This window comes from Hyperolius riggenbachi, chromosome 7 (genome assembly GCF_040937935.1).
Source record: "Hyperolius riggenbachi isolate aHypRig1 chromosome 7, aHypRig1.pri, whole genome shotgun sequence".
NCBI classification, from domain to species: domain Eukaryota; kingdom Metazoa; phylum Chordata; class Amphibia; order Anura; family Hyperoliidae; genus Hyperolius; species Hyperolius riggenbachi.
In genome coordinates, this window is record NC_090652.1 from 23,094,437 (window position 1) to 23,114,872 (window position 20,436).

General features: G+C 44.2%; 1 protein-coding gene across 1 annotated transcript in view; it reads left to right on the forward strand.

Annotated features, from left to right (window-relative positions):
* Positions 1-506: 506 nt before the first annotated feature.
* The window catches only part of LOC137524150 (zinc finger protein 547-like), a 32,170-nt gene continuing 12,240 nt past the window's right edge, over positions 507-20,436 (forward strand). The window contains exons 1-4 of the mRNA XM_068243720.1: positions 507-700; positions 5,491-5,591; positions 7,294-7,458; positions 7,542-7,665. Of these exons, the coding sequence (XP_068099821.1) occupies positions 5,496-5,591; positions 7,294-7,458; positions 7,542-7,665 (385 nt within the window). The 5' untranslated portion in view covers positions 507-700; positions 5,491-5,495. The remainder of the gene's footprint in view (positions 701-5,490; positions 5,592-7,293; positions 7,459-7,541; positions 7,666-20,436) is intronic.

A 20,436-nucleotide genomic window follows, 5' to 3' on the forward strand; every position in this document is an offset into this window, starting at 1 on the left:
TCAGATTTATGGCCAGATCGATTAGTTCCAACAGGTCCGATCTGATTTCCGATCGATTTTCTGTTCTCTGCTATGGAAAATCGATTGGAAATAAGATCGGACGTGCTGAATATAATCGATCTTGCAGCAAATCTGCCAAAAAATCTCATCGTGTGTACCTAGCAAGAAAATGAATATGGCTGCCTCCGTATATCCCTTTACTACTGATAAATTGACACCTAGATTTTTAACAAATAAAATGAAAGTAAGAATATGAGACTCCAGGAAAAGCTTAGACTTAGTACAGTTGATACAATTATCTGTCCGTTTTTTGTTCACGGCAGGGTCTCTTAAGATCTCCCATAATGCTGCTGCTAGCAATCTCTGCCACTAGAGCACGAGCTGCACACCTCAGCAGTGGCGGCCATTTTGCTGAAGCCCAGCATTCCCAGCCATAGAGAGGAGGCCACACCCCCAGCTTACTCTGGACAATGTGTATCCCCCCAGCCATGTGAGAAGCCCCCCCCCTGCAGCCAGGTGTGTGAATGCTGAGTGGGAAGAGGAGGAGAGGAATGAGCTGTGTGTTTGGGGGACCCTCACATGGTGTAGAGACCCCCTTTGTGAATCAGCTGTTCCTCCAGACTTTGCAGCAGCTCTGCCTGTGTCCCCTCTCTGCTGGAGGTGCTGCCTGTGTCTGCTGCAAGCTGCCATTGTCACCCGAGTAAGTGTCACATTTATATTAGTGTGTGTGTGTGTGTGTGTGTGTGTGTGTGTGTGTGTGTGTGTCTCTCTCTCTATTTTATCATGTGTCTGTGTGTTATATGTGTGTATACAGTATGTCTGTCTCCCTGTAAGGCTATGTTCACACATGCAAAGCTCCCAACTGTCCCTCTTTCAGGACTGATGTATGGATCTGTGTAAATATATATATTTTTCTACTGAGAAATGTGTTTAATTGACTCCAAAATGTATTCCTATCTTTTAAATTCATATATTTCTTATTTCCATGTGTTAATTAATATGAAGTAAAATGAGGGTTGAAAGGACCAGTGTAGTTCGAATTAAAAAACAACTTATTTTTTCCTATGAAATCTTTATGGTGTGCAGGCCTAGGGGTGTGGTTAGGGGTGTGACAGGGCGTGGCTCAAGTATCCCTCTTTATCTCCAAAAGTTGTGAGACATGCAATAACTGTCCCCCATTGTAGTTTAGGAAAACAATCTCTTAGACAACAAATCGGGGCGCAGCGTTAGCTGCTAGTCTAGTTTAGGGGACCTAGCAGGAAACCTCACAGGGAACAGTTGTCCAATCACAGCATCTGCTTACAGCACAAAGCATTGTGATTGGCCAAATAGTGTGGGTGTAGTTTATTACAACCTATAGGAAATCTAGCACTTTGAGCAGGTGCTGTCCACCCAATCACGTTATCCGAATTTCCCTATGAAGTTTCCTACTGGGTACCCTAAAGTAGACTAGCGCTAACATGATTGTGTGGACGGCACCCTCTCAAACTTTAAGGTTTTAGATAGTTTGTAATAAATTACCCCCACAATATTCAGCCAATCACAACGCTTTCTGCTGTAGCAGGTGCTTGGATTGGAGAACTGTTTCCTGCTGGGTATCCTAAACTTAGACTAGCGCCCAGTGCTGTACAGAGGCCAAACCACCGTATTAAAGATGTGTGTACATTTTTAAAGTCCCATCTACACCATACAATTTTTTTTTGTCAGATTTCAATTCGATTCAATCCGACTTGTTCGATTTGATTCAATTTGCCATTGCAAAACAATGGCAAATTGAATTGAAACGAATCCCGATCGGACATGTCAGATTGAATCGAATCAATCGAATTGAATCGAGTCGGACAAAAAATAGTATAGTGTAGATGGTGTACTGCAGACCGCTATGGAAAATATATAATTTAACTGCTGATGTCCAGCCAAATATTGACTTTTAGGGCTCGTTTCTACTATCGCGATTCCGCATGCCTGTTTCCACTGTAGCGTTGTTGAGGTGCGTTTGAAAAAACGCACAAAAGAGCCGCAGAATTCGCCTGCGAGTGGAATGCATGCAAATCGCATGCAATGTATTTAATAGGGAAATCGCATGCGATTTCCCCATCCCTTTTTTGCCACGAATTCGCATGCATACCAATGTAAATTCACACAGGCAGTGACATGGTTAAAATCGCATATACCCTCACGTATGCGAATTCGCGGCAAAAAAGCGCATGGGGAATCGCATCCGCATGCAATTTCATCAGCGGTGGAATCCAGGCGATTCCGCACCGCAATAGTGGAAACGAGCCCTTACGGGCCTGATATAAGCAGAAACCCCTGAATTAATCTACCTCTCTAAGGGAATACCCTTAAATATGCAATACTGCAGATTTTTCATGGAGCATGAATATGGTATTATTGTATGCGGACAATGAGTGATGCCTGGAATATGGACTCATCATACATTTCAGACTCCCTTTGAAAATCAGGGGATGCCCAGCCTCTAGCACAGGGGCTGATCCAGAGGTCTGCTCTCAAAGCAGTGTTCTATAGAAGAGCAAGGCTTGAAATCCAACCTCATTTCTCCATTTTGTAATATTACTAAAAGGAGTCATCAGACAATATGCCCTACCTCCGATCTACTTATCTGGCGCTTCCTCCAACCCCTTGCAGCCGACATGTCCCACGCTGCAATTCTGCTCACAGCCGCCGGCCTCAGGTCCCCGCACGGTGCAGAGGGCAAACTCGAGGTCGTCCTCTACTGCGACTGCGTGAGCGTCGCTGTCAGTCAAGTCCTCGTTGTCCGCAGCATACTGCGCAGGCACAGTAGAGCAGTGTTTCTCAACATTTTATTGGTATGTACCCCTTTTAAAACCCTGTACTCACCAAGTACCCCCTAGCATAGTAAACATTATCACAAGTACCCCTTGACAAATAGATATTTAATCATAGTACATGATAATTGGTACTAAACAATGTGCAAGCATTTACTATTGCTTTTAATTAGCTAAAATACTAATTTGGTGTTGTTTAAATAAGATTTATCATTTTCTAAAACTCTAAATTTGTTCATCTTGGTTAAGTATATCAAGTCCGAGTACCCCCTGGAACCATCAGAAGTACCCCCTGGGGTACGCGTACCACACGTTGAGAACCTAGGCAGTAGAGGACAGCCTGACGAGACACTGTGTGGGGCCCCGGGCCAGTGGTCGGGAGCGGAGCTGTGGCATGGGACGTGTCAGCTACAAGGGGCTGAAGGAAGCCCCAGGTAAGTAGATTGGGGGGTAGGGCATATTGCTTGATGACTTTAATGCCTGGTACACACCAAGCAATTTCCCGTCAGATTAATGGGTCCAAACGATAATTTTCCGACAGGTCCGTTCTGATTTCTGATTGTTTTTTTCTGATCGATTTTTTCCATTAACTTCTGTACAAAATTGATCAGAAAAACTCAGATCGGACCTGTCGGAATTTATCGATTTAGCCCATCAGTCTGATGGGAAATTGCATGGTGTGTACCAGGCATCATTTTTCTGAAGCCAGTAGAGAACAAGGAACTCTCCACAAGGACATCCATTTGTTAATAAAACAACAACAAAAACATTTTTATGAATATTTACAAATAGCCATAAAATTGGGGGATGATAATGCAAGTTTAGATAGTTTACACAGCAAATCTAGCTGCAAACGGCTTTAATAGAATATGATTATTCCTGTGATACGACAGCAGCCATGTTGTTTGAAAACATTACACACAGGAAGGCTTATCTGCATCTTGAGCACTCAGCTTGTGAAAAAAACCTAATCCCCCTCCTGCTCCCTCCTCCCCTCTGCCTCTGAAATCTCTGGCTAGTAATACCTCCCCCTCCTTCTGCCCAGACTGAGCTCCCATGAGCCCTTGCTACTGTTTGAAAATGCCTTGGCTCTCTGAAAACCTGTGGGCGTGGCTTGTTTAGTTTATAGGGAATTAGAGTATTAAAACCAAAACCAAAAAGTATTTGGTTTGAGGAATGCCCTATAAACAATAGGAAAGGAACACAAGTATGCAATGAGTAAAAGTTCATCTCGGATCCACTTTAAGGATTTCCTGGTGGTCTAGTGGTATTCCTCCTGCTTCTTTTAATGTTACGGTCTCCTGACTTCTGCAGTGGTTGGCTCTCGCTTCCTCTTCACTCCACTGCCGCTCTCTAATGTGTGCAGATACCGATCCTCGGGTGATGATGTCATCAAGCTGTTACCTGGTAAAGGCAGATACAAGAGTGGTTTGAGGAGAGCGAGACGGTTCGTGCTGAGCCAGGAGGGTAAGTTATGCAGGCACTGCATCCAGCTACCGTGCTGGTGGGGGATATTATGCAGTGGGGAGGAAAGGTCAGACAGGAAATCGGTTACCAGGGTGTTAGACCCTGGTGCCTGACACACATTCTTAACAAGTGATGATCACAGATGCATGCTAGAACGCACAATGTGCTCATCAAAACTCATATTCATGTCATTGTGCTTTAGAAGAAGTCAGCAACGACGTAAATATACTGTGTGTGAGTAAGTAAGTGGTTATGACCCAACAATAAAAATAACTTCATCATGACATTGTGGCCCCGCCCCCTTATCTATTTGTTAATGCAGCTGAATAGCAGTGTTGGTAACCACACAGGTGTCAGTTAGTGTTAGGCAGTGCAGTTACTATAGGAGAACAAAGGCGCCAAAAGGATAAAATTCGCTAAAATTGTTAAAATCCCAAAATTAACAGAGGTGTCAGGTGTATACTGGACTCCGTGCTGTGTGATACTCCTACTTGTCATTGCCTGAGGAAGCAGGAATACAACTGCGAAACGCGTTGCTGTACTGTTTTGGAGTATGTGATTAAACTTATTGTGCTGAAAAATTGACAGCTGTATATCTGCTGGGGGGGGGTTTAACAATTTTAGCGAATCTTATCCTTTTGGCGCCTTTGTTCTCTTTTGAGAATATCAGTGTCCACCCGTGGTGGAAGGGCGATAGACCCCCTTTTTCATCCTGATCTACAGAGAGCGACATCTTAGCCCTGAGTGGGGACAGGCCTTAATCTCCCCACCTGCATCTACAGTGGTTGCCTGAGTGGTAGTATCCTTGGTTTGTGAGTATATTTATTACTTACACCTATTTCTCACCTCATTCCAATACATACTACACCATATTGGGCTCTCCGTTCCTCTTTTTTTTGTAGTGTAGGATACTGCTGCATGTAACGGCTAGTGGGCAGCTGTCCTCAGCTCAGATGTACATACAGTGCGGGGAAGAAGTATTTGATCCCCTGCTGATTTTGCTCTGTTACCCTCTGACTATGAAATGACCAGTCTATAATTGTAATGGGGTGTTTATTGTAGCTGGAAAGACAGAATAACAACAAAGGATACCCTCAAACACCCAGAGCCCCAAAGTCAGAGCTTGATGTGCATTGTAAGGAGTGAATCTACTCTCCGTCCTTATATAGTCCTACAGGCCAGATAATCCTCAGTCTATTCTCCCCCTGTGTAGGTCACATGACCATATCAATGAGGATGGATGAGGACCAGAGTCACATGAGTGAGAGGATAGTAATGCTCAGCCTGGAGATCATCTGCCTGCTGACTGGAGAGGTGAGGAGGATTCTGGGAGGGCTGACTGGAGAGGTGAGGAGGATTCTGGGAGGGCTGACTGGAGAGGTGAGGAGGATTCTGGGAGGGCTGAATGGAGAGGTGAGGAGGATTCTGGGAGGGCTGACTGGAGAGGTGAGGAGGATTCTAGGAGGGCTGACTGGAGAGGTGAGGAGGATTCTGGGAGGGCTGACTGCAGAGGTGAGGAGGATTCTGGGAGGGCTGAATGGAGAGGTGAGGAGGATTCTGGGAGGGCTGACTGCAGAAGTGAGGAGGATTCTGGGAGGGCTGACTGGAGAGGTGAGGAGGATTCCGGGAGGGCTGACTGGAAAGGTGAGGAGGGTTCTGGGAGGGCTGACTGGAGAGGGGAGGAGGATTCTGGGAGGGTTGACTGGAAAGGTGAGGAAGGTTCTGGGAGGGCTGACTGGAGAGGTGAGGAAGGTTCTGGAAGGGCTGACTGGAAAGGGGAGGAGGATTCTGGGAGGGCTGACTGGAAAGGTGAGGAGGGTTCTGGGAGGGCTGACTGGAGAGGGGAGGAGGATTCTGGGAGGGTTGACTGGAAAGGTGAGGAAGGTTCTGGGAGGGCTGACTGGAGAGGTGAGGAAGGTTCTGGAAGGGCTGACTGGAAAGGGGAGGAGGATTCTGGGAGGGCTGAATGGAGAGGTGAGGAGAATTCTGGGAGGTCTGATTGGAGAGGTGAGGAGGATTCTAGGAGGGTTAGGTGCAGAGGTGAGGAGGATTCTGGGAGGGATGACTGGAGAGGTGAGGAGGATTCTGGGAGGGCTGGCTGGAGAGGTGAGGAGGATTCCGGGAGGGCTGACTGGAAAGGTGAGGAGGGTTCTGGGAGGGCTGACTGGAGAGGTGAGGAGGATTCTGGGAGGGCTGACTGGAGAGGTGAGGAGGATTCTGGGAGGGCTGAATGGAGAGGTGAGGAGAATTCTGGGAGGTCTGATTGGAGAGGTGAGGAGGATTCTAGGAGGGCTAGCTGCAGAGGTGAGGAGGATTCTGGGAGGGATGACTGGAGAGCTGAGGCGGATTCTGGGAGGGCTGACTGCAGAGGTGAGGAGGATTCTGGGAGGGAAGACTGGAGAGGTGAGGAGGATTCCGGGAGGGCTGACTGGAGAGGGGAGGAGGATTCTGGGAGGGTTGACTGGAAAGGTGAGGAAGGTTCTGGGAGGGCTGACTGGAGAGGTGAGGAGGGTTCTGGGAGGACTGACTGGAGAGGGGAGGAGGACTCTGGGAGGGCTGACTGGAAAAGTGAGGAGGGTTCTGGGAGGGTTGGCTGGAGAGGTGAGGAGGATTCTGGGAGGGCTAACTGGAGAGGTGAGGAGGATTCTGGGAGGGCTAACTGGAGAGGTGAGGAGGATTCTGGGAGGGCTAACTGGAGAGGTGAGGAGGATTCTGGGAGGGCTAACTGGAGAGGTGAGGAGGATTCTGGGAGGGCTAACTGGAGAGGTGAGGCGGATTCTGGGAGGGCCGACTGGAGAGGTGAGGAGGATTCTGGGAGGGCCGACTGGAGAGGTGTAGAGGATTCTGGGAGGGCCGACTGGAGAGGGAGGAGGATTCTGGGAGGGCCGACTGGAGAGGTGTGGAGGATTCATTGCTTTCCTATACCATCATGACCACAACATGTCAGGCCTGTGCTAGGTGAGGAGGATTCTGGGAATGTACATGGTGATTGTTGTTACTGTGTGTTGTTACACAGGAGTATGAAGTAGTGAAGAAGACATCTGGTAAGTCACCCAGGAGCCGTCTTCATGGCCCATCCACCATCTCAATGCCTCCACTTCACTCCCTGACACCTGAGAGAAACAATGTGAAGAAGATTCTAGAAGTCATAACCAAGATGATTGAGCTGCTGACGGGACAGGTGAGCAGTGCTGAGGATTATGGGACATTATGCAGCATCAGCAAAGGATGTGTGTGGATAGTGACTATTGTTGTGTGTGCCAGGTCCCTATGAGGTGTCAGGATGGCACAGTCTGTTTCTCCATGGAGGAGTGGCAGTATCTAGAAGGACACAAGGACCTCTACAAGGACTTCATGATGGAGAATCAGCCGCCCCTCACATCACCAGGTAAGAGCAGTTTAGAGGATCCCTTTAGTTTCCCCAATTATCTCATAAGCACATAAGCCTTGTGCTTCTGCTAGACAGAAAGTGTTCAGAAACTGATCATGAAAACAGTGAAGATGGAAACCAGCAGAATGTTCTTTACTTTTTCTTATCGCATTTCTCCTAAATCTGACAGTGACCACTAAAAACAAAGAGATAGGTAAGCTAAGTAAGTAATTTCTTTTTGGGTTATTTTATTTCCAGTTAAAATGGAATATTATCCCATTATAAAGGACAACTGAAGTGAGAGGGATATGGAGGCTGCCATCTTTATTTCCTTTTAAACAATACCAGTTGCCTGGCAGCCCTGCTGGTCTATTTGGCTGCAGTAGTGTCTGAATAACACCACAACAAGCATGCAGCTAATCTTATCAGATCTGACAATAATGTCAGGAACACCTGATCTGCTGCATGTTTGTTCAGGGACTATGGCTAAAAGTATTAAAGGCAGAGGATCAGCAGGACAGCCAGGCAACTGGTATTGCTTAAAAGGAAATAAATACGGCAGCCTCCATATCCCTCTCACATCAGAAATCCTTTAAAGCAGCAGGATCAGCCATACTATGCCAGGAAGAAAAAAAACAGAAGTAGATAAATACTTGATCTACTTACATAACACATGTATTGTACTGTCCATGTTTTGATTTCAGTGAATCTTATATAGTAAATGAAGAGAATTCTGTTCCTGGCAGTCTCCATCTCTTTTTCCTGCATACTGAAGCCAAATCCTGATGTCATTTCCTCCCTTTCTTTTCTCCTCCAATCTGCACTGTCATCTCTAGCTTGCTTTCTAAACCTGTGTGAGCTGCAACACACACAATTTGCTCACCCCCAGCTAAAGCAATTTCCTACCTTTATCTGATCCGCAGGCTCTAGTCAGCCAATCAAGTGTACTGTCATACACCCTTTGCCTGCCATACCAAATCTATCACGAATTGCATAAATTAGGTAGCATTCAGGTGGGAGGCTTCGGTTGGACATAATCGTGGATTACATCTTTTTCAGGGACGCCCCGTGTAGGCACCTCTCCCACACGGTCCCCTCCCTAACTACTCACCTGTCAACCGCATCCTGGAAGCTGCAAAAAAGAAATTTAAAATCACAAACTTTGGTTCACATGACAGCCGGGGGCCCCAGTCTCTCTCACTGGCTGGGGCGGGCGGGCCCTGGACCTCTCACCCCCAGGGAATTCACCCCCACTGCCTCTGAACTGAATGCTAACTGCAACACACACAATTACGTCCAACCGAAGCCTCCCTCCTGAATGCTACCTAATTTATGCAATTCCTGCTAGATTTGGTACGGCAGGCAAAGGGTGTATGACAGTACAACTGACTGGCGCCTGCTGACCAAATAAAGGTAGGATACTGCTTTAGCTGGGAGTGAGCAAATTGTGTGTGTTGCAGATAGCATTCAGTGCAGAGGCAGTGGGGGTGAATTCCCTGGGGGTGAGAGGTCCAGGGCTCGCCCGCACTTTCCTCTGGGTATCGCATGGTGGTTTGAAGGCTCCAGCCAGTGAGAGAGACTGGGGCCCCCGGCTGTCATGCGAACCAATGTTTGTGATATTACACATGTGTGAGCACTGCATCAGGTTTCAGCTCTGCCTGTCACACTGAACTGCTCTCAACCAATCACTGAGGAGCAGGGACATGGGAGGGGTGATGACAAGCCTCCCTTTCTCACTGTCGTTGGCGATGGTGAGAGAATAGAGCCTGGCTGACTGAGATAAGATATTTACAGCAGAGACATTTCTGAATAGATTAAAATGCTTGCAATTTTTACTTATTCACATAGTGCCCACATATTGTGCAGCGCTGTGCAGAGTATAACTGTCCCTCAGAGGGGCTCACAATCTAGTCCCTACCATTGTCCTCTCACTAATATTATAAATACGAACGTTGGAAGTTTGTTACTTAATCACGCAACAACGGCTGAACGGATTTGAATGACATTTGGCACACACATAGTACATTACTTGGAATAACATATAGGATACTTTTTATCCCCTTAACCAAAAAGTGGGTGGAGACAAATACAAATTTCACTGGGAAAATGTAAACTGCAGCCATTCTTACACTGCTAATGGTACGGTTCTCAAACTTTGCACAGTTGGTGACTGGGATTAATATTCAGGAAAGTGGGTGGAGCCTACAAAAGCCAATCAAAATTCACCTATTGATTTTCAAGAGGAAAATGTAATTGTTGCCGTTATTGCACCGTTAATGGCACAAGCCTCAAACCTGGCACATTTGGTCACAGGGTGACTGGGGTTCAGATTCAGAAAAGGGGGTGGAGCCACAGCCAATCAGATTGGCATCAATAATTTGCATTGAAATGAAACAAGAGACCGCAAAGCTCACAAACTAGGTCATTGAGTAATTGTGTGTTAAAGGGCACATACACTGGTCGATTTTAGCCATCGATCGATTCTATAGAATCGATTGATCAGAAATCTATTCTATCAAATTCCCCATTTGATCGATTTGTAGCCAATTTCGATGGATTTGATCTATCTGACAGGATGGAAAATCTAGGTCAATCTGTTGCTGGCAGCAGATCCATGGCCCATAGAGTTGCATTGGCTCTAATGGTCGAATAATGCATTTAGATCGATTTCCAATAGATTTCATTCTAAAATCTATCAGAAATCTGTTCCTAGTGTGTGGCACACATCAGATAGATTCCTATCAGATTCTACTTGACAGGCATCTGACAGAAAACCTATCTGATGGTCGAATCTGCTGCATATCTGTAAGTGTATGGCCACCTTTAGGGTTAGAGAAAGTGGGCAGAGACTTTACCAGCCAAATACATTCCCGGGTAACGCCGGACCATCAGCTAGTATGTCTATATATGTATCGTGTAGTGCATGTATTATATTTTAGGACCAATTTAGGGAGAAGCAAATTAACTTATCTGTATATTTTTGGGATGTGGGAGGAAACCCGAGTGCCCAGAGGAAACCCACACAGACACGGGGAGAACATACAAGCTACTTGCAGATGCTGACCTGGCTGGGATTCGGACCGGGGACCCAGCGTTGCAAGTCGAGAGCGCTAATCACTACACCACCGTGCTGCCCAATGCATGGTGAGATTCTTGGCAGCACTATATACACAGTGCAGTGTTTAAATGGAATTTGATTTTGTGGCTAACAAACCCGCATTAACCCACTCTGTACCTGTGAGGAGCTATGAGAAGCGTAGTACATTCCTGCAGCAACTGGAGCTTGGGGCAGTCATCCCTTCAGGGAGAGAGATCTTGGCGGAATTCCTGGTAAGCTGATCTCTTCATGCCCAATATCAGTCATATAAAAAAACTAATTGCATATTTGCAATCAGTAAGGCGACACAAATTCATATATATGAAACATGAGTATCAAACTGGAAAATACGGATGACCGCTTGTATTGTTCAGCCGCTGTGTGTGCGATTTGTGTTGAAATCGGTCAGGGTGTGCATCAAGCTGACCTTCCTAACTTCTGTAAAAATCATTCTGCTAGCATTTTCCTGAAGGCTATAAAACCCATAAAATATGGAGAAAATATTAATTTGAGGTTATTACTTGCAGGTTACCTGACATGCTAGTGAACATCTGTGTGTGGCAGTAGTTAGGAATATTTTTGAAGCTGGTAGAGCTTCTAGAGGTGTTGGCACCCCTTGTGTTTTGGAGCCTGTCAGGCTGGTATGTGTATGCACAATCACAGAACCTGACTAGAGGAATAATAAACATAAGATATCCCTGACTGAGACTAAAATTTAACTTTTATTAATCCATTAAAACGTAAATGCTACAAGGATAAAACGATGTCTGAAGTAGGAAATGCTGGAGGGAACTGTTGTGAAGATAAATTATTACAGAGAAATCTGATTTGGAAATCTCAGGTCCTCCTAGCAAAACTGACAGTACATAAAACACTACCCCCACCAAAAACCCGACATGTTTCACTTCCCGAGGGAAGCTTTTTCAAGGGACATATACATAAGTGCTGAGTGCAAAACGTGCTAAGGTGCAAATATATACAATCATATCATATCATTTCAAGACATCAAAAATAGCAGCATGGCTATATGATAGCAGCCAAACGCCAGACTGCTCACACTGGTCCTTTTATACCATCACTAGGACCTAGGGGAGGAGTCAAGTTACCTATCAGGTATGCCCACCTTTTCGGATACACCCATTGGTCCACAGGACCATCAATCACCATTCCCTCCAATGGGGAAGAAGCGCTATACCTATCAGGCAAAATCATTCCTACACCTGAGAAACCTTTTTGTGCTTCAAAGAAGAGCTTACCGGGAAGCGTGTAACACCCTCAATTCTCCCATCTCCTCCGCGCTGAAATTACATCAGCGCTAAGGGTATTTTCAACAAAGATCGTATTTTGACCTCTCTGATTGGTCCAGAGAGGTCACATGGTCTCGCCTCAGACTACAGCCAATGGGAAGCAGGCGGAGTGACGTCAGATATAGTCGGCCTTCAGTGCGCTGGCCGAGAATACGTCAGTCCACAAGACTTCAACCCCATAGGTGCAGGCTGGCTCAGGGGGGCGTATACTATACTCCATACCTACGTGTATCAACAAACGATACACGGAAGTCACCACTGATGCGTGGAGGGGGCCGTTTGTTTACACGTTGCCAGGCAACCCTCTAAAAGGAAATCTTTTTACCCCTTCAATCCAGCGCCGGGGAGGCGCCGCAAATCAAAGCTAGAAGCCCCCCCAGAGTGAATAAACAGGGAAACCACCGAGCTGCATAGATAGATGTCAGCAAACAATAAAATAATAAAGTGGAAAAATGAGGATTAAGGAGTACATTATACATAAATGCATAAATGCAGAAGATGGTGAACCCAGCATAAAAGATATTAGATATTCAAACTCTCAGTGGTAGTAACCCCAGGTATATAGTAGGTAAATATCGAAAGCGTTACAGGACCCCAGTTCAGGGAACAGGCAATGAGCAGGTAAGTATCCGTTGGGCATTGCCTAAGAGGATCTCCGACCGAGATACCTATTATTAAAAACATAGAAAGCAGGTACCCTAAGGTAAGTATCACCCATAAAACAGGAGGCAGAAGCCTAATATACGATCATAGAGGACTTATCAATTTTAGGGGATAGGGTGAGGAATCAAGAACGCACGAGGAAAAATGGGGTAATGATCACATACACCCACCATGGGGATACATTTGCAGACAAAGGCGACACCATGTGACAAAACATAAAGGGGTAACAACAGGGGGCCCTCAGATATAGGGGGCATAAGTAAAACCCTCATTTAAACCATCTGGGTTTAGAGTGCCCAGTCTATAGATCCACTGGGCCTCCAATTGTCTCAATTTGAGGTCTAAGTTTCCGCCGCGTGGGCCCAACACCCACTGCTGGATAACCCAGAATCTTAAGGTAGAGGGGTCCCCATCATGTTTGTCTAAAAAATGTCTCGCTACTGACGTATTCCTCTTATGCTTTATATCACCTAGGTGTTCCATAATACGTGTTTTGACAGCACGAGTAGTCTCCCCGATATACAGTAGTGGGCATGAACACTTGATGGCAAATATTACACCCTCCGTTTCACAATTAAAAAAATCAGAGGTCATAAATTCTCCCATTTTTAGGTGATTGAAAGTTCTTACATTTTTCAACATGTGCGCATGCCTTGCATCTGGCGCATCTGTGCATGCCTTTAAGTCTAGAATCTAACCAGGTCTTTTTAAAACCTCCTGTTACACCCTTCCTAACTGGAAGGTAGGAGTGCGTTCAAGTGTCCCCCAAATTTCTTCCTCTGCGATAAGTCACCCCTGGGTTCATAGGGAGATATTCTCTCAACTGTGGATCAAGCTGTAAAATCCCCCAATGTCGTTTAAGGATTTGTCTTATCCTATTTGACTGGTTTGTGAAGGTATTTATTACTCTGGTCTTAATCATAGTCTTATTTCTTTCCCTGTTTTTTGGTTTCAGAAGATCACCTCTAGGGGTAGCCTCAGCCTTATATTTGGCTTGATCAATGATTTTTTGAGGGTAGCCTCTTGCTTTAAATCTCTTTTCCAACGTGCCACATTCTTTTTCAAATTCTATAGTATTAGAGCAGTTTCTTCTTGCTCGCAAGAACTGTCCTTTTGGGATGCCTCTCTTTAGAGGTTCCGGATGATAGCTTTCCCAGCTTAACAGGGAGTTAGTAGCCGTTGGTTTTCTATATATTCTCGTATCAAGGCCACCCTCACTATTCTTCTTAATCTGGACATCAAGAAAATTCAAAGAGTCTTCACCAATCTCGTAGGTAAACAACATACCTATCTCATTGTGGTTCAGCTGATCCACAAAATCCTCAAAGAGCTCCCTGGGGCCGTCCCACAGTATGAAGACATCGTCTATGAAACGGCCCCAGAAGAGAATGTGGGAAGCGTAAACAGCCAATTCCTCTCCAAAGACTATTGTGTCCTCCCACCACCCCAAAAACAAATTTGCAAAAGAGGGTGCACAGGCTGTCCCCATCGCGCATCCCTTTAGCTGTAAATAGTATTGATTCTGGAATAAAAAATAATTCCTAGTCAAGATAAATTCCAATAGTTGTAAAAGGAACTCCGAGTGTCCTCTAACGTATGTACTACGAGTTTTCAAAAAGTAGTCAACTGCATTTAGGCCTAAATCATGACGTATGTTATTATACAGGGCCTCTACGTCCAAACTTGCCATCATGACATTCTTTGTGATCCTAATGTCCTGGATTTTATTAAGCAGGTCCATAGTATCTCGTAAGTATGATGGTAGACTCTCTACAAAAGGTCTTAGGAAGTAATCAATATATGTACTCGCGCCCTCAGATAAACAGTTATTGCCAGATACTATCGGGCGTCCAGGTGGTTGGATAATGTTTTTATGCACCTTAGGTAAAGCATAAAACGCGGGGGTGGTGGGAGACTTTTGGAGTATACAGTCATGATCTTTTTTATCCAGGATGTTCCTATCTAGTGCATTCTTAAGGAGGTTTTCTAATTCACCATAGAAGACCATAGTGGGGTTACCAGGTAACTTTCTATATATACATTTATCGTCCAGGAGTTTTTTACACATAACAATGTAACCCTCCCTGGTCATGACGACAATATTGCCCCCTTTATCCGATTTTTTAATGACTAATTCGTCGTTTTTCATCAGGTTAGTCAGGGCAAAATGTTCCTCTCTGGTAAGATTTGATTCTATTCTCAAAGTTTCCTTTCTTGTATTCTTTGCCAAATCCTCCAAATCTCTTGTTACCACATCCACAAAACATTGTATGGATGGGTACCCACTAATAGGTGGACAGAACTTACTCTTGGTGCAAAGATTACTAGAGGGTGCACCTGTCTGTATCATTCCTGTAGTGTTTTCCTCCAAAAGATTATTTAGAATTGCTAACGCCTCCACATCCCTTTCTTCCTCCCTCCTGCCTTGAACCCTGGGGGTATTCATATACTTGTAGATTGCCAATTTCCTCGCAAAGAGGTTTATATCTTTTATAGTTTCGAATAAATCAAAATCAGGGGTAGGAACAAAAGAAAGACCTTTCGATAGTACTGAAATCTCATCTTTATTCAGAATATAATCAGTGAGGTTAATAACCTTCATATTTTCTATAGAGACATCCATCTCTACCAATCCTCCTCCCTCTGTTTCTTTTGGTAGGGTTTGTATCCCCACTTTTCTCGGTTCCTCATTTTGCGAGGGTTTCCAGAGCCTTGGGGAGGGGGCTTTTTGGGTCTTTCTTTTGGTCTTTTTGGTTTTCCATCCTCCCCTGACTTAGATGGAGTATTCGAATCACCCTCTGATTCAGTACCAGTTTCAGTATCAGTTTCAGTTTGTATATTGTCAGGAGGTGGGTTTTTATTAGGTGGTTTCTTCCAGTCATAAACCTTTCCAGTCTTAAAGTCTCTACAGTCACGGGTGTATTTTTTGTGTTTCTTTGTCTTAATTGATTCTTTATGGTTATGAACCTTTTTCTGGAGTTTTTCTTCGAACTCCCCAAAAGCTGGATGTGTTTTAAAACGCATAACCTTTTTATGTTCATCTGAGAGTTTCTGATTAATCCCTTCTAGGATCTTCAATTCAAAATCTCTCAGATAAGCCATTAGCTCTAAAGACTGTTTAGTTTTTAAGTTATTCCATCCTGACATAAAATCAATGTTCTCAGTATGTTTGTGTGGGACCACTAGATTTCTCAGGCCCCGCACCGTTATTTTTTCTCTAAGATAAGTATTAAAACTGGAAATTTCCCACCAACTTTTATTATGTTCTTTGTATACATCAAAAAATTTTTTGAAAGCCTCATTGATTTCTGAGTGCTCAGGTATAACAGTAGGGGTGATCGAAGATACCTCCTCCTCACATGTGAAAACCTCCTTTGCCTCTGCTATTAGACTATTTACATCCGGTATAGAGTCCAAAAAACCTGCCATGGCTCAACAATAGGTAATAAGGAGGGAATAGTCCCACCAAAAAGGGATAGAGGCGTCAGGAAACGCCAAACAATATCAAATTAACAATCACAGAACCTGACTAGAGGAATAATAAACATAAGATATCCCTGACTGGGACTAAAATTTAACTTTTATTAATCCATTAAAACGTAAATGCTACAAGGATAAAACGATGTCTGAAGTAGGAAATGCTGGAGGGAACTGCTGTGAAGATAAATTATTACAGAGAAAACCGATTTGGAAATCTCAGGTCCTCCTAGCAAAACTGACAGTACATAAAACACTACCCCCACCAAAAAACCCGACATGTTTCACTTCCCGAGGGAAGCTTTTTCAAGGGACATATACATAAGTGCTGAGTGCAAAACGTGCTAAGGTGCAAATATATACAATCATATCATATCATTTCAAGACATCAAAAATAGCAGCATGGCTATATGATAGCAGCCAAACGCCAGACTGCTCACACTGGTCCTTTTATACCATCACTAGGACCTAGGGGAGGAGTCAAGTTACCTATCAGGTATGCCCACCTTTTCGGATACACCCATTGGTCCACAGGACCATCAATCACCATTCCCTCCAGTGGGGAAGAAGCGCTATACCTATCAGGCAAAATCATTCCTACACCTGAGAAACCTTTTTGTGCTTCAAAGAAGAGCTTACCGGGAAGCGTGTAACACCCTCAATTCTCCCATCTCCTCCGCGCTGAAATTACATCAGCGCTAAGGGTATTTTCAACAAAGATCGTATTTTGACCTCTCTGATTGGTCCAGAGAGGTCACATGGTCTCGCCTCAGACTACAGCCAATGGGGAGCAGGCGGAGTGACGTCAGATATAGTCGGCCTTCAGTGCGCTGGCCGAGAATACGTCAGTCCACAAGACTTCAACCCCATAGGTGCAGGCTGGCTCAGGGGGGCGTATACTATACTCCATACCTACGTGTATCAACAAACGATACACGGAAGTCACCACTGATGCGTGGAGGGGGCCGTTTGTTTACACGTTGCCAGGCAACCCTCTAAAAGGAAATCTTTTTACCCCTTCAATCCAGCGCCGGGGAGGCGCCGCAAATCAAAGCTAGAAGCCCCCCCCAGAGTGAATAAACAGGGAAACCACCGAGCTGCATAGATAGATGTCAGCAAACAATGGGGGTAGTGTTTTATGTACTGTCAGTTTTGCTAGGAGGACCTGAGATTTCCAAATCAGATTTCTCTGTAATAATTTATCTTCACAACAGTTCCCTTCTTCACAACAGTTCCCTCCAGCATTTCCTACTTCAGACATCGTTTTATCCTTGTAGCATTTACGTTTTAATGGATTAATAAAAGTTAAATTTTAGTCCCAGTCAGGGATATCTTATGTTTATTATTCCTCTAGTCAGGTTCTGTGATTGTTAATTTGATATTGTTTGGCGTTTCCTGACGCCTCTATCCCTTTTTGGTGGGACTATTCCCTCCTTATTACCTATTGTTGAGCCATGGCAGGTTTTTTGGACTCTATACCGGATGTAAATAGTCTAATAGCAGAGGCAAAGGAGGTTTTCACATGTGAGGAGGAGGTATCTTCGATCACCCCTACTGTTATACCTGAGCACTCAGAAATCAATGAGGCTTTCAAAAAAATTTTTGATGTATACAAAGAACATAATAAAAGTTGGTGGGAAATTTCCAGTTTTAATACTTATCTTAGAGAAAAAATAACGGTGCGGGGCCTGAGAAATCTAGTGGTCCCACACAAACATACTGAGAACATTGATTTTATGTCAGGATGGAATAACTTAAAAACTAAACAGTCTTTAGAGCTAATGGCTTATCTGAGAGATTTTGAATTGAAGATCCTAGAAGGGATTAATCAGAAACTCTCAGATGAACATAAAAAGGTTATGCGTTTTAAAACACATCCAGCTTTTGGGGAGTTCGAAGAAAAACTCCAGAAAAAGGTTCATAACCATAAAGAATCAATTAAGACAAAGAAACACAAAAAATACACCCGTGACTGTAGAGACTTTAAGACTGGAAAGGTTTATGACTGAAAGAAACCACCTAATAAAAACCCACCTCCTGACAATATACAAACTGAGAATGTTTAAGAATTTAAACATTGTTTAAGAATTTAAACATGTTTAAGAATGCACTAGATAGGAACATCCTGGATAAAAAAGATCATGACTGTATACTCCAAAAGTCTCCCACCACCCCTGCGTTTTATGCTTTACCTAAGGTGCATAAAAACATTATCCAACCACCTGGACGCCCGATAGTATCTGGCAATAACTGTTTATCTGAGGGCGCGAGTAAATATATTGATTACTTCCTAAGACCTTTTGTAGAGAGTCTACCATCATACTTACGAGATACTATGGACCTGCTTAATAAAATCCAGGACATTAGGATCACAAAGAATGTCATGATGGCAAGTTTGGACGTAGAGGCCCTGTATAATAACATACGTCATGATTTAGGCCTAAATGCAGTTGACTACTTTTTGAAAACTCGTAGTACATACGTTAGAGGACACTCGGAGTTCCTTTTACAACTATTGGAATTTATCTTGACTAGGAATTATTTTTTATTCCAGAATCAATACTATTTACAGCTAAAGGGATGCGCGATGGGGACAGCCTGTGCGCCCTCTTTTGCAAATTTGTTTTTGGGGTGGTGGGAGGACACAATAGTCTTTGGAGAGGAATTGGCTGTTTACGCTTCCCACATTCTCTTCTGGGGCCGTTTCATAGACGATGTCTTCATACTGTGGGACGGCCCCAGGGAGCTCTTTGAGGATTTTGTGGATCAGCTGAACCACAATGAGATAGGTATGTTGTTTACCTACGAGATTGGTGAAGACTCTTTGAATTTTCTTGATGTCCAGATTAAGAAGAATAGTGAGGGTGGCCTTGATACGAGAATATATAGAAAACCAACGGCTACTAACTCCCTGTTAAGCTGGGAAAGCTATCATCCGGAACCTCTAAAGAGAGGCATCCCAAAAGGACAGTTCTTGCGAGCAAGAAGAAACTGCTCTAATACTATAGAATTTGAAAAAGAATGTGGCACGTTGGAAAAGAGATTTAAAGCAAGAGGCTACCCTCAAAAAATCATTGATCAAGCCAAATATAAGGCTGAGGCTACCCCTAGAGGTGATCTTCTGAAACCAAAAAACAGGGAAAGAAATAAGACTATGATTAAGACCAGAGTAATAAATACCTTCACAAACCAGTCAAATAGGATAAGACAAATCCTTAAACGACATTGGGGGATTTTACAGCTTGATCCACAGTTGAGAGAATATCTCCCTATGAACCCAGGGGTGACTTATCGCAGAGGAAGAAATTTGGGGGACACTTTAACGCACTCCTACCTTCCAGTTAGGAAGGGTGTAACAGGAGGTTTTAAAAAGACCTGGTTAGATTCTAGACTTAAAGGCATGCACAGATGCGCCAGATGCAAGGCATGCGCACATGTTGAAAAATGTAAGAACTTTCAATCACCTAAAAATGGGAGAATTTATGACCTCTTTGATTTTTTTAATTGTGAAACGGAGGGTGTAATATATGCCATCAAGTGTTCATGCCCACTACTGTATATCGGGGAGACTACTCGTGCTGTCAAAACACGTATTATGGAACACCTAGGTGATATAAAGCATAAGAGGAATACGTCAGTAGCGAGACATTTTTTAGACAAACATGATGGGGACCCCTCTACCTTAAGATTCTGGGTTATCCAGCAGTGGGTGTTGGGCCCACGCGGCGGAAACTTAGACCTCAAATTGAGACAATTGGAGGCCCAGTGGATCTATAGACTGGGCACTCTAAACCCAGATGGTTTAAATGAGGGTTTTACTTATGCCCCCTATATCTGAGGGCCCCCTGTTGTTACCCCTTTATGTTTTGTCACATGGTGTCGCCTTTGTCTGCAAATGTATCCCCATGGTGGGTGTATGTGATCATTACCCCATTTTTCCTCGTGCGTTCTTGATTCCTCACCCTATCCCCTAAAATTGATAAGTCCTCTATGATCGTATATTAGGCTTCTGCCTCCTGTTTTATGGGTGATACTTACCTTAGGGTACCTGCTTTCTATGTTTTTAATAATAGGTATCTCGGTCGGAGATCCTCTTAGGCAATGCCCAACGGATACTTACCTGCTCATTGCCTGTTCCCTGAACTGGGGTCCTGTAACGCTTTCGATATTTACCTACTATATACCTGGGGTTACTACCACTGAGAGTTTGAATATCTAATATCTTTTATGCTGGGTTCACCATCT